The sequence below is a fragment of the Anser anser genome (genome assembly GCF_964211835.1).
Source record: "Anser anser genome assembly, chromosome: 3".
NCBI lineage: Eukaryota > Metazoa > Chordata > Aves > Anseriformes > Anatidae > Anser > Anser anser.
This window is the reverse complement of record NC_139722.1, coordinates 78,454,286-78,468,013: the sequence shown is the minus strand read 5'-3', so window position 1 is coordinate 78,468,013 and position 13,728 is coordinate 78,454,286. Positions and strand designations below refer to the sequence as shown.

The following is a 13,728-nucleotide window of genomic DNA, read 5'->3' as shown; positions in this document are numbered from 1 at the left end:
TAGTTAGCTCTTGTTAGGGTTTCCAGTGTTTTTATCTTAAAGATTTATTTCATGGACCTTGTTGATAGAAGTGCTACGTACAGAAAGCTCCTAAAGTTCTCTACATTTTGAAAATAATTTATATCATCAGCACCTAACTTACTTGCTGTTACATTTTGGCTACCTGTTTTGTTTCAAGATAGAACTTAAATTTACGAAGCTAGAATTTATTCAATTTTGGCATAATTCCGATTCATGTCATATTGTCTGTTAGAATTCAGCGCTGTATTTTGCCTAAATACATGCAGAATTCTTGTGACTTCATGCCTAGCTACCTCAGTACAAGGTGCATCTTTATATAGCAGGAAATCTAAAAGTGTTATTAGTTTTAAATGGTAGGACTACCAGAGGGCTATCTTGAACCTAGAGCAACTGATCTATTGATACTTTATGTGAGGGATAGAGAGTCTGGGATGAGTAGGAGATGGATTAGAGGCTTTCAGCATAATTGTCAGCTATGCTCAGTGACAAGCCATGTTGTTTTGATGACATGTTAAGAGCCTGTTACCTTTTGTTTTCTTTCACCAAATCTCCCATCTGTTAGAGCATGATTTTAGGTGCTCATTCACTAGACTGTTGATGAGCAGTAGACTGCAGCTGAGGGCTGTGAACAACACTTGGGATACCTGGAATGTGTGTTATTGCCTCTCTGGCAGAGGAATTCAGTGGGAGACCACAAGTGTTTCCTACATTTCAGTGGGATTTTTGCATGGGACAAATAGAAGAAGGCTGGACAGAATATATGTGGCAATAAGGGAAAAGCTATTGAGAAATGGTAGACCTAGAAGCTGATGTTGTGCTTTGGTGGTGTTTTATCATACAGTTATGTTATATACAGTGTGAAAATTGCCAGGAGAAAGCATGTCCTAGTATGTTTCAGTTTATAAAGAGAATGAGAGCCTTTTTAAATGGTTAGCCTGGCAACTTTCCTCAAGAGTTTGAAAGTCTGTCTTGAGTTCTTTTTGACTTCTACATTGCTACCTGTACTAATGTTTCTGCAACTGGAACTTGGGCATCAAGAAAATTGGTAACTACAGGGGAAAAAAAATATCTTTGTTAGGACTTCATTAGCTCTACAGAGTGAAGAGTAAAATAAAATAAGCATTTTGGACATAAAATTGATGTCAGAAACAAGTCTCAACAGAATATATGCTGTTGGGGAAGCAAAGGTGTTTAATTGTGGGTTGTTTTTTCTTTTACCATTTGAATATCCAGGAGAAATGGGTACATACACATATAGCTTATCTTTTTTATACTGTAATGCTCCAGCACTTTCCAGTCCTTGCTCTGTCCTGTTTAGTTCTAGTTCTAGTTAGTTCTAGTTCTATGCCCTTTCTTCCCTCCTTTTCTTTTCCAGGGTGACGGTGGGCAGTATTTTGTTTGTTTTTCTCCATGTAACACTGACCAGGGTATGGAGTTCTCCAGCCATGTGCGGTCCTCACCTGTGGAGATTGTTATTTTGTACCAGAGCTTACTGGCAGCATGGCCAGGGGCCCCTTTTATTTATCCTCCATCTCCATGGTAAAAATGGAAGCTTTTGTGGTCTGAAATTCCATTTGTGGCTGATGCTACATTCTGACTTAAATAAATAAACGGAATAACTTTTAATATAGCTTATATAAACACTTGGAAGCTGTCTCTTTCATGCTTACAGCTATACTGTTGGCTGTATTGTGTGATAATTGGCAACTTACTGTCTTATAAAACATAAATCTGACAGCAAATTTCAAAAGCTGGAATGAGATCTGACTTAGACAGAAACCCAACTGAACTGTGGCAAAGCAATTTGTAGGTGGTTTTATTTGCAACTTGCCTGTTCTGCATATTGATACCTAATTTCTGCTATATAAAATACAAGCACCGTACTTATGGGTTAGAGCGTCTGGAATACATACATACAGTATAGCATCCATGCATTTATCCAATTATAGCATTTGTAATCCTAGTATTCTCAAGAAAGATATTCCTCAGTCTTTTTCCATTAAGATAGAAGAAGGTTATCTATCTACATAACCGACAGCAAGGCACTGGTGTTAGTGGTTTTGGATCAGATGGAAATCTGGGCCACTGTGGGTGACAGTGAGCTACTGTGCTCTGCACGATACATCTGGCACCATACCCCAAAAAGTTCGCAGTTACTGTCTGAAGGCATCAGCACCAAAGACAAATCTAGAACTGTGAGGTCAAAGTCTATGTTCCACTGAAATCAAAGGAAAAGCTCTTGCAGGCTTTCCTTACTCCCAATTCCTGTCTTCCTCATTGCATTCAGGAATCAAGTCTAATAATTAATCTGTGGTTCCAGTTTGTTTCAAACCTTTATGACACTGCTAAGAAGTTGCACTGAACTGCTGAAGCCATTTTATTCATGTATATCAGCACAACCACCGTTAGTATAGGTTACTGCCACTAATACTGTTATTTTTTATTTTTTTTTTTTGGTTCTTAATTCTTTTAAGAACATATGGTTTGGATGTGTTAAGGTTTACAGATCTGGGCTCTAACCAGTAATGTTCTTTTCACTATAAAGCTGTAATAAATGCCTCTCAGGTTAGAAAATATTCTAAGTAATGGAATTGTATTGGAATAGTAAGCCTTATTTTTTTCTAAAAATTCAGAGATAATGCTGTCACACTATGAGAATTCATACGTTGCAGTTCATTAATGCTACCAAACCATATTTTTAGCTTTTCCATGGAGTTAAGAAATAAACATACCCATCTGGGCTGCAGAAAGAAGAAACTTCCTATAAATGTGTTTTTGCTTCTAAGGCAAAATCTTGTCTCAGTGGGACAAGCAAAGCTTGCCCATGATGTTGGCAGCATTTTAAAGGAAAATAGTGCTGATCAAGCTAGAAATTTCTGTGTATAATTGTAAAACTTTCTCTGTAAAAAGTGAAAGGGAATGTCTCTTGCAAAACTGACCAAACAAAAAGTGACCGCTCAAGAACAGAAGAGTTCCTTTTTCCTACCTTTCTGTAGTAAATGCTGCTTGCGCTCATAAAATCATTTTTTTTTTTTTAAGTCAGTGGCTTGCTGACTACTGTTCTGTCCCCACTACATTGAAAAAGATTGCTAGGGGCAGAAGGGAAACAAGATGGGAAGAAGGAAAGAAGAGAAGCTGGTAGAGGAGTGTGAGTCACCACCCCACATGAAATAGATGACCAAAATTGGAATGTTGCAAATTTTTAGCTTTCAAAAAGCTGTATTTCAAACACTACCTGCTTCATCTCAAAGCTAAGTAGACCACTCCACATGATCATAAAAATAGCTGATGAATAAGAAAAAGGTGATGGGAAATGTGTATCGTTTCTCTCTTCTCCACACCTTCCCCCTTCCCTCTGCCCCAGTTCTTGGTGCTTGCATTTAAACAGTGTGCAGTGGGTTTGTTATTCTGCCAAGGAAAAGCATTGCCCTTGACTTCTCTTCAAAAACAGCTAAAAGGAATGGCTTGTTCAGTGTTACTTCGAGTGGCCCCAGATCTTTCTTCTGTGCTGTGGGGTCTTCTGGTTGATCTGTTTCATCGCTTGTCAGTTTGAAAAAGGCTTTATTTATGACCTGTAAAGGAAAAGATAAAAGTAATCGGGAGTCATGATAGTGAGAGCTTAAGTAGATGAAAAAGCACATGAAGTAATCAGTAAGTTAGATCAGCTGTAGCCAGCACAGGATAGACTCCATGGATGTTCAAATAACCCCTTGATGCACTTGCTCCATAATGTGAAAAGGCTGTACAGCAGCTTGTACACTTCGGCTGTATGAAATCCTAGTACCCTTTATCCTGACAAAGCTCCAAGTGTAGGACATCTTCCAAAAAGAAAAATGGCAAAGGCACTGAAATTACACTTTTAGAACATAATTTTCTGCCTTTTAATGGAAGATAGCCCTCCCCTTTAAGATCCCCCTTTCTTTGCCTTGTGACCTGAATGGTTGAACCTGTCTTCAGGTGAGGCAATGTGCCATGCTCGGTTCTGGTTTTGCAATTTCTGGGAGCAGTCCCACAGTGATCAAGGGAACAGCCCAATAACTGCCAGAGAAGCTGTGAGAAGCTCCCCATCCCTGGAGGCGCTCAAGGCCAGGTTGGATGGGGCCTTGGCCAACCTGATCTAGTGGGTGGCATCCCTGCCCATGGCAGGGGGTCGGAGCTGGCTGATCTTTAAGGTCCCTTCCAACCCAAACCATTCTGTGATTCTATGTACTGCAGCCTCCATCATTCAGTCCAGCTGTGGTACTTTGAGTTGTTCAAGCTCTTGGTATGCAGGCTAATTTGTGTGCACAGAACCTAGTGTGCTCAGACCTCAGACGTGGTGCTTGTATTGCATCCCCTGCTGTAATGATGAAATTTAAATGGTGTAAAGCAAACCTGTTCTGCTGTGACATTAATCGAAACAGTATTCAGTACCATTCAGTTATCTTGAATGTCCCCTGCTGATCAAGTATCCCTCGTCGCTCTTACTGTTTTGTTTTAGGTCATGTTCTACAGTTAAACAGGCTAAAGCTGAGCAGAAGGCATATTTTGCTTAACACCAGTGATATATACCATACCTTCCCAACAGTTAGATTGGTGTCACTTATTTTACTGAGATCTGCCCCCTTTCCCAGCAATGCAGGCAGTTTCATATCTGCAAGAAGTTCCTGTAGATCAGAGCTGTCTTCTATTTTTAACTCTGGCAAAGTTAATTTAATTTCTCTGAAAAAGAGAGAGGAGAAGAGGGGGAGAGAGAGAGATGAGAGCACATCCTCTGGTATCGAAGCGTGGTGTTTAGGCAGATTATGGGCAGCCAGTGGATGTTTCTTCTACTAATACTGTGTCTGTTGTCCCTGAGTTTCTGTGAATCTCTGTTTGCACTAGTTGTTACACCCTCCCTGACAGGATCTGACCATTATAGGAAAGCAGGGAGCAGGCAGGGCTGCTCTGCGCACCCTGTCCCACTAATTTCTATGGGAGGGTACATGCGTGTCCAAGCTGTACCTTGGGGACAGATCCTGGAGCCAGGCCACAGACTGCATAGGGAGCTTGGACTCTACTTTGTCCAGGTCGTTGCCATTGATGGGTTGCAGCAGCACCAGAAGAGCGTTCTTGCTGACAGGGACTTCAATCACAGAAAAAGTCTCGCTGGCTTCAGTCTTGTACTTGAACGTCCCAGTTACCGACAGCATGGGGACTGAGATCGCCATGTTCGAATCGACCCAGAACTCCTGAGGCTCTTTTAGCCGGAAGGCTTTCTTAGCATTCACTGAAAAACAGACCAAGAAAGAAGTTGAATCTTCCCTTTCATCCTTCCTCCCCTCTGCCCCTTAACTGGTATATTGTTTGTTTAAAAACAACACACCACACTAGGTAAGGGCAGTGTGTGTAAAATCATACTTAGCTACTGTAAACATGTGTAACCTGTCTTTAATATGCCTTCTGGTAGCATCAGGCAGAGGCAGTGCAGATTTACAGAACAGAGTCTGAAAAATCATCAGGACTGTGACCAAAACTGCTGTTTCTACCAGCTTTGTGACCAGGAAATGCAATAAATCTGGTAGAATTTTCTGCTTGCTTTGTTACCTGCTCCCTCCCAAGCTGCCAAGGTGGTTCCCAGGTGGCTCATGGGTCTGATGCGGACGGTTTGGGTTTCCTCTCCATCCCATGAGCAGCTGTGACGACCACGTGCTAGGACTGCTTGTTTGGGACCATATCTGGCAGGGCCAGCTGCAGGAGTGCCCTCGCACAGCTGGAGCTGGCTCCTGAGGTAGCCAGGGGGCTGGTGCAAGAGAAGGTGGTACAAGCTCACCCTGGGGTCTTACCTTTGGCCATCTTGAGAACCAAAGCAATGGGGAAAGTAGCAAGCACAACACCAAAGGGTTGATTGAGCCTAGGAGGTCAAGAGGGACATACCTGAACACTTGCTAAACCTTGATATAAATTTCTTACCCAGTTCACAAGTATGGGAAGCCTTGCTCTCACCTCCTGCTGCTTCCGTGCAGCTTTGCATTTCAACATGTTATCTGCTCATTGCCATAGATCAGTGCTGCTGCCCAGTTAGGCAGATAATCCTGTTGACATTAAAGAAACTACTGCCATCAGTGAGAAGGGCAAAGATCAGGAGTCTTGAAATTGCTGTTTTGTGGAAAGGGGAATTAGGAAAACAGATTTATACGTTCTGGTAAAGAAAGGAATGCCTTCATTAAAGTAATATTAGTATAAAATAGGAGCTGGCATAGCTGTACTGCTAAATAGTCTATTCTCCAATAAATCCAGGGAAATGCTGGATCCTAACACATTTAGTATATAATAAGGTGTGCATAGGAACACTTGTCTCCTAAATAACCTTGTATAAAAAGCACATTTAGGCATTTCCACTTAGTGTAAATTCACCAAAAAGCAGCAGCGGGTAGGAGATGTGAAAGGTATAAGCAAAACAAAATAAAATAAAACAAAACAAAACAAAACAAAACAAAATAAAATAAAATAAAATAAAATAAAAATAAAGAGTTGTTCACTGTTTTTTCGTATCTCATAGGAATGAGGGATGGAAGCTGCAAGCAGAAAGGAGACACTTTGCATGTGTAACCTCCGGAACTTACTCTCACAGGACAGCAGATGTCAAGAGTGTAACAGAATAAAACAAAAGGGGAAAAAAAAAAAAAAAAAAAGAACCAAGCATTCAGAGAGTTAAATGTATCAAGCTGGGATAATAACTTTTTAAATAGTCTTGGGAAGGACATAAGGAATGTCACAGATAGAGGAAGCAGTGTCCAACTGCCTGCAAGGCAGCAGGTGAGGCAGTAGGCTCCTTACTGGTGGCTCCCACCATTTCTCTGAAGCAGCACTGCCCTCTGGCAGGGGTGGACGTGTGAAGGCACAGACCTTGGATTAGCTCCAGGCAGTTTTTATGTTCCTGTTAAGTAAAACGAGCTCCCATAAAGAGTTGACTCAAAGTGCCAGGAAGCTAATTGCCTCTGGAACATTAAACATGAATTTGGATGCAGAAAGTTTGCTATCTGAAGCATGAGTGCTGCACGTCACAATTTAGTTGTACGCAGTTTTGTTAAATGCTGCCAGTAGGGAGAAAAACAAAACAAAACAAATCCGATCTGGCAAATAAACCAGACAGGCAAATAAGCTGCTTCTTCAGCAGTACCGTTTAAATTATTTATTAATTTACAGTAGCGCATTTGGATCTGATCACACAAAATTTCAAAGCTCTGGTATTGACTTTGGGGCTGAGTCCATTAATACTGGGACAGCCATGAACCACAGCAAATCAACCCCACTGGGTTTGAAATGGCTCCCCATGGCCGTCTGCTGCTGAGGGTCTGGATGCCTCTGCCCTCAAACATGCAACTAGGTGTGTAATCCCCTGAAAAGGCTCCAAGAGAAGTTAGAAGTCTTAATATGACTATTCACGTCTGGTTTTACAACAGTGTTGTTCTTAGGACATGGGAGAGACCTGTTCATAGAATCCTAGTACATCCTGAGCTGGAAGAGACCCTCAAGGATCACTGAGTCCAACTCCTGGCTCCACAAAGGACCACCCAAAAATCAACCCATATGTCTGAGAGCATTGTCCAGACACTTCTTGAACTCCAGCAGGCTCAGTGCCGTGCCCACTGCCCTGGGGAGCCTGTCCCAGTCCTCGACCACCCTCTGGGTGCAGAACCTTTCCCTAACGCCCAGCCTGACCCTCCCCTGTCCCAGCCCCATGCCGTTCCCTTGGGTCCTGTCGCCGTCCCCAGAGAGCAGAGCTCAGCGCCTGCCCCTCCGCTCCCCTCGTGAGGGAGCTGCAGGCCGCCGTGAGGCCTCCCCTCGGCCTGCTCTGCTCGGGGCTGAACCAAGGGACCTCAGGGGCTCCTCAGGTATCGTCCCCTCTAGGCTGTTCACCATCTTGGTAGCCCTCCCTTGGGCATTCTCTGATAGTTTTATGTCCTTTTTATACTGTGGTGCCCAAAACTGCAGACAGTGCTCGTGGTGAGGCCACACCAGCATGGAGCAGAGCAGGACAATCACTTCACTCAACGAGCCTGACAATGCCATACCTGAAGCACCCCAGGGTACAGCTGGCCATTTGGGCTGCCAGGGCACACCACTGATTCATGTTCAACTTGCTTTTGACCAGAACCCCCAGATCCCTTTCTGTGGGGCTGTTCTCCAACCTCTCATTCCCCCAGTATGGGTTGCTCCATCCCAGGTGCAGAATCCAGCATTTGTTCTTGTTAAACTTCATATTGTTAGTGATTGTCCAGCTCTCAAGCTTGTCAAGATCTCTCCTCAAGGCCTCTCCACCCTCAACAAAGTCAACAGCTCCTCACAATTTAGTATCATCTGCGAACTTACTCAAAACACCTTCTAGTCCTACATCCAAGTCATTTATGAAAACCTTGAAGAGAACTGGCCCTAAAATGGAGCCCAGCAGATCCCCATAAGTGACTGGCCACCAGCCTGATGTAACCCTGTTTACTAGAACTCTCTGAGTCCAAGCCATCAGCCAATTGTTCACCCATTGCATTATGTTTTTGTCTAGCTGCATGCTGGACAATTTGTTCAGAAGGATACTGTGAGAAACCGTATTGAATGCTTTACTGAAATCCAAAAAGATTACATTGACTGGCTTCCCTTGGTCAACTAGATAAGTGACCTTGTCATAAAATGAAATTAAGTGTGATAAGCAGGACCTTCGCCTTGTGAACGAATGTTGCCTATGACCAATGATCGCATTATGGAGTATCTTCTGACAGCACCCATGAAAAGCAAAGAAAACTGGAAATCCAGTTTGCAAGTGGGAAGATAAAGGCACAAAAGCATTTAATGCACGCCTGAGCTCCACCCTTTATCAGTAGAAACCCATTTAGAAACTTAAATCTCACTGCAAATTTACTGAAATACAGTCACTGGTACACAAACTGCCCTAAGGTGTGCCATCTCTGGTATTACATTCAGGCACTAGGATGCTGAAAAGCAAGTACACTCAGAGTTGTGGTGCAGTAGTATTTCTGGGACAGCAGTAATGGAACAACCCTAGGTAATTAAAGGATTGCCTTACTTCTAGTTTTGGATACTCTTCCAGTTTCACTAACTGGTAGCTTACTTTCTGACCTAGAATTGCCTCCAGACTATGGAAAAGTATTGCTTTTGCTTGCTTTAAACCTACATCTTCATGATTTTTGCCAGAAACTCCTCATGACTTTTAGTTCTTTTGTGGTAAGAAATCAAGCATGGTACTCCATTATTCATCTCACCACAGCTTTCCTAACCCATGGTTTCCTGATCAAGGAAACTTCCCCTGAGGCCATCTCCCTCCACCTCCTCTCCACTGCCCTTGCTGGCTTGTGGCTGAGTGAAGGGAGGCAGCGTGGAGACAGGACCCTGGGAATGGGACACTGCATGGGGCTGTGCTCCAGGTTCTCACCTGAGCTCTTCCCCCTTGCTGTTTGACCTTGCCTCCTTCCCAGGAGCAGGGCTGCTACCTGTCCACCCAGCCTGCCTCCAACACAGGTGCTTGCTCACCCTTACCTGACAAGCGGACATCCACCGCAAACAGCAGATCGGTGGATGGGTCAAGGTCTGTCAATAAGCATTTGCTTCGACCCTCACTTTTGGCCTCCACAAAGGTGTTTATTTGTTTTGTTGCCTCACTTGGGTTTGTAAAGTCCACAGCTCGGGCGTAGAAAGCATCGGCTGAGGGGAACAAGTCATGCACGAACTGTTCAGATAAGGGTATGCCAGGGGCAGAGAAGAGGCAGAGTGTCTTGGAAAAGAGCAGCTCCTCATCCCTGTTTTTGATGAGGCTTTCAATAGTCCTCAGGCTTGCAAGGACCTTGTGCCCATCCACCCTAGAGGTGCAGTCAGGATCTCCAGATGGGGGAACAAATCCCAGCAAACCCTGCAAATCAGTGGCCGTCTGGTTGGATGCACCCAGGTAGAAAGACACCATGGAGCCATAGAGACTGGTTGGGGACAGGAGGACATTTTGGCCTCGACGTGCTTCCCTCAGCTCATTGTAAAACCGCATGCCCAGGACATGCACAAAGTCCTTCAGGTAGCTCAGTTTCTGCCTCCCACGGCCACTCAGGCTCGGGGTGTCCAGCTTGACTTTGTCCATCAGGTCATCTTCATAGGCAGGTGTGGTTTGGGAGTCAATGGAGTCAAGGACAAATGTTTTCCTTCCCTCTTGGGCCAGGTTTTCCATATCCTCACAGGTACTCTTGTTGAAAGAAAACAAATTGAAAGGATGGACATAGACCCGGTCACAAGCCACCGCAGTGAGGCACAGGAGCAAGCAGAGAAGGTCTGCTGCCAGGTTCATGTCGGAAGACCACTTCCACAGTGTCTGCTGAAAGAAAAAGTGAAGAGGAAAGAAGACTGATCAGCCTGTTGTAAATGCTGTTTCTCATATTTATATGGTGAGGTGCTCATACTGCGTTGGAGTTACAAAGACAGGAATGGTAGTGTAGAGTGCCAGTTGGACTGCCTGCTCCCTGAAAAGGATGGGGTGAAATGGCCAACAGTTTCATGGCAGCAGGTGGGGACGTGCCAAGCATGTCAACATTACCAACTGCGATATCCTGAAGATTGAGCACTGGAAGCAACATGGTAGTGCTCTGCAATGAGTTAGGCTTGCAAGCTAGACTGTGCTAGTTCTGGCAAAACATTATAATAATGCAGCTATATTGCTCTTGGGACCTAGTCAGAGCTATCTCTGCAAATTGCTGCACTAAATCTTGCTGACACATGGACGAGTTAAGCGATTTGCCTGCTGTTACAGGGGAAGTGGGTTTGGAAACCAGGTCTCGTAAGGTCCCACTGCTGAACTCTCCTACTTTGTATGTCTAGTCAGCATAATATCTGGCACTAACGAAGCATTTTGTGTTTCCATAGCCCAGTGCAAACATTCTTTCTAGCTTCTAGGCAAACACACTCAGGGCTCCCTTACAAAAATGTGCTAACACGGAAACCAAGAGCTTATTTTCATAGCACCTTCATTATCTGAATACAGAGTTAGCAGGGATAAACTCTGGTTTTCTCTTCTGTGTGAGCAGTCCTCCTGTGGTAAAAGACCTCCTGCTGCTTTTGTTTTTCCTGACTAGAAATAGAGAAATTTCTTGAACTTTGATGTCGCCAGTGTTTCAGAACAAAGGACCTGGTAAATATTGGGAATGCAAAAGGCATAGGCACACATACATGCACATGCATATGAACATCCACATGTATACGCAAACACACTGACAAACTGTGTTTATAATTCTCACATTTCCTGTATCCAGTTTTTGATAACTAATAGCTCTGTTGCGCCTTCCTTGGATTTGTAATCTGCAACTTCGGATTTGCATATCTGAAATCCAAATGAGTCAGAAATGACACTTCTGTATGAATAATGCTTATCATTTGCCAAAAATGCTGTTAATCAGGGCTGTATTTTTACACTAATAGTTGTATCTTGTTAGTTGCAACTCTGTTCACCCTCTTATTTGCCTCACAGCAGCCACTGCTGGCAGCAAGCTCCCCAGCCCCACTGGTGCCAGAGCTTGCTTCTCCCCTGAGCCACCATGCTGACCCTCATGGGCAGAAACAGCAAGAGGGGCAGTCCTCACTGCCGGCACTTACACCAGGCCCGATCTGTGGTGAAGCAAACGTGATTTATTTCCCTAAAGAAGTCAGCCTAGAGCCTTTCAGAAAAGCATGAAAACTTGAGCTGAAAAACTGGCATGCAGAGCAGATCCATCGAGTATGCTTACTAGCCTCCGTCCGTGCCGGTGTCCCCCTGTGGACGATGTCTCCTCTGGGACAGGCTCCTTGTGGCACCTTCCTGCTCCGGGAACTGTGCGTGGTGATGTCCAGGGCATTTATGCCCTTCCCAGAGGAGGGGCCTTTCTAAAAGTCTCCAGTGACATTGCACAAAGCTACTTTACATCACAGGCTGGGAGGCCAAAAAAAGTTAGTTCGGACCAGATAGGGCCTGATAAAACTGGAGCATGATTTATCACTGGATGCACAGAAAACTCCAGAGATCAATACACAACCTTTAACCCGACCCAGCGCATTTGTGTAGCCTGCAGTTACACATTTACTGAGATGGACACAGGCATTTCATTACGCAGAAGAACTGATTATAGGACCTGAAAATAACTCTGCTCGTTTTGTGCTGGACTCAAAGAAATGCAGATTTCCTTGTGCCTGCATTTGTTGCACAGTCAGACCAGACTTTTTCCTTTTTGGATAAGTTGCTTTTAAGCTCTGACTTGTGGCTTGTGTACCCATCAGTGAGTGTGATATGTCAATTTTTACCATTTTTTACCCTCTTGACCTATCCAGAAGATCAAAAGCTTGCTTGTTTTCCTCTTCAAAGCAAAATGTGGTGGAAAGGAGAGGATGAAAACTAGATGGATTAGGTCACCAGATCCAGCTGACAGAGAATTTACCTCTCCCACTCTCAGCTTCCCAAGTCTTATTTAGAAAAAGCAGTGGGATTCAGAGATCTATCTGCTGCTTTTGGAGTGATCCTTCAGCTTTGGTGTGCCCCTTTCTCCTCTTTATGCAATTAAATAGCCGGCTAAACCGGGGATGATGCAGTTGGTCTGAGCCATGGTGTCCTGTTACATGGGAACTTCAAGGAGGAAGCCACAAGCCAAGGCAGAACAATGCTGTGGGTGCACCTGGGCTGTTGGAGCCACTGAAGCTGATGGTGCTGACAGAGATAGCCAAGCCCTGCTAGGCCAAGCACAAGTGACAGAGGGATGGAAAATATCTGTCTCTGCGGCACTGCTTTTCATTTGAACAATTTGATTACTTTAGCTGTAATGAGTCCTGAGCATAGGCCTGTATGACATGCTGTCATGTAATGAGGCCCAAGCAAACAGCTTGAAATATTTAAGGTGTTTTCTCCTCTTGCTGCTGGAGCATCTCACTCTGAGAAGCATCTGGCAGCAGAACAATCCCTGAGCATCTGCACCATCTCCAGACGGCTATAAAATGCATGGAGCCTGGCCATGGATCCAGGCAATAGGAGAAGCAGTCACTCTGTGGCTCCTGCAGTGCACCGTGGTCTAGCGCACCATTATGCACTAGTGTATTTCTTACATCTTTGTCATTTATCTTTTCAGTTTCTGCTAAAGGAGGAGATTTCAGACTGTGAAGAACATGCATTGCCACACCTGGGAACATATTTTGTCCTAATAAGACTTACTTAATTACAGTCAGTTTTACATTCTACTTCTGAGCCATTTTTAAGGTAGAGTGCACAAGCGTTATTCCAATTATTATATGTGGACCCTTTTGTCAGGCTTTTTTTTTTTCCTGTTGGGTTGCCATGGTTTTAGGAATGAACATATGCTTGAAGACTTCAGCAAGAGGAGAGTCTCTATCCTGCCTTTCAGCTGTGGTGTCCACAGATTTTCTTCCCCAAAGAGAGCTGTGCCAGAAAAATTGCACTGGGAAAAAAATAGGTGAAAAACTTTCCAAAAGCTAGGAACTCAAGAAGGTAAAAGCAAGATCCTTCCTAAAAGCATTGCTTGTACAAAGAAAGTCCAAAACCTGCGCACATCGCCTAACAAATCTTATCTTGCAATAGCCACAATAAAGGTATAAATAAACACAGACCTCTTAAACGTGCTGTCCAAGGAAGAGGTTCCTGTCCTTCTTTTGCTCCACTCCTCCTGATCTCAGGAGAGGACTCATGTCTCCCTTTTATACCCACCCTTACATAAGCTGGCC

General features: G+C 44.0%; 1 protein-coding gene across 7 annotated transcripts; it reads right to left on the bottom strand.

Annotated features, from left to right (window-relative positions):
• Positions 1-2,374: 2,374 nt before the first annotated feature.
• Positions 2,375-13,728, bottom strand: AGT (angiotensinogen). Of its 7 annotated transcripts, none has more exons than XM_083831059.1 (5): positions 13,615-13,728; positions 9,532-10,348; positions 5,005-5,269; positions 4,578-4,722; positions 2,375-3,593 (listed from the first exon to the last, which is right to left on the bottom strand). In XM_083831059.1, the coding sequence occupies exons 2-5, from the start codon at positions 10,322-10,324 to the stop codon at positions 3,402-3,404; spliced, it is 1,395 nt and encodes a 464-aa protein (XP_083687185.1). In that variant the 5' UTR covers positions 10,325-10,348; positions 13,615-13,728; the 3' UTR covers positions 2,375-3,401. The 7 variants fall into 7 exon arrangements, with proteins under 7 accessions (XP_083687185.1, XP_083687184.1, XP_083687183.1 ...); XM_083831058.1 differs by having other exon boundaries at positions 9,532-10,351; positions 13,615-13,723; XM_083831057.1 differs by lacking the exon at positions 13,615-13,728 and adding an exon at positions 11,754-11,902.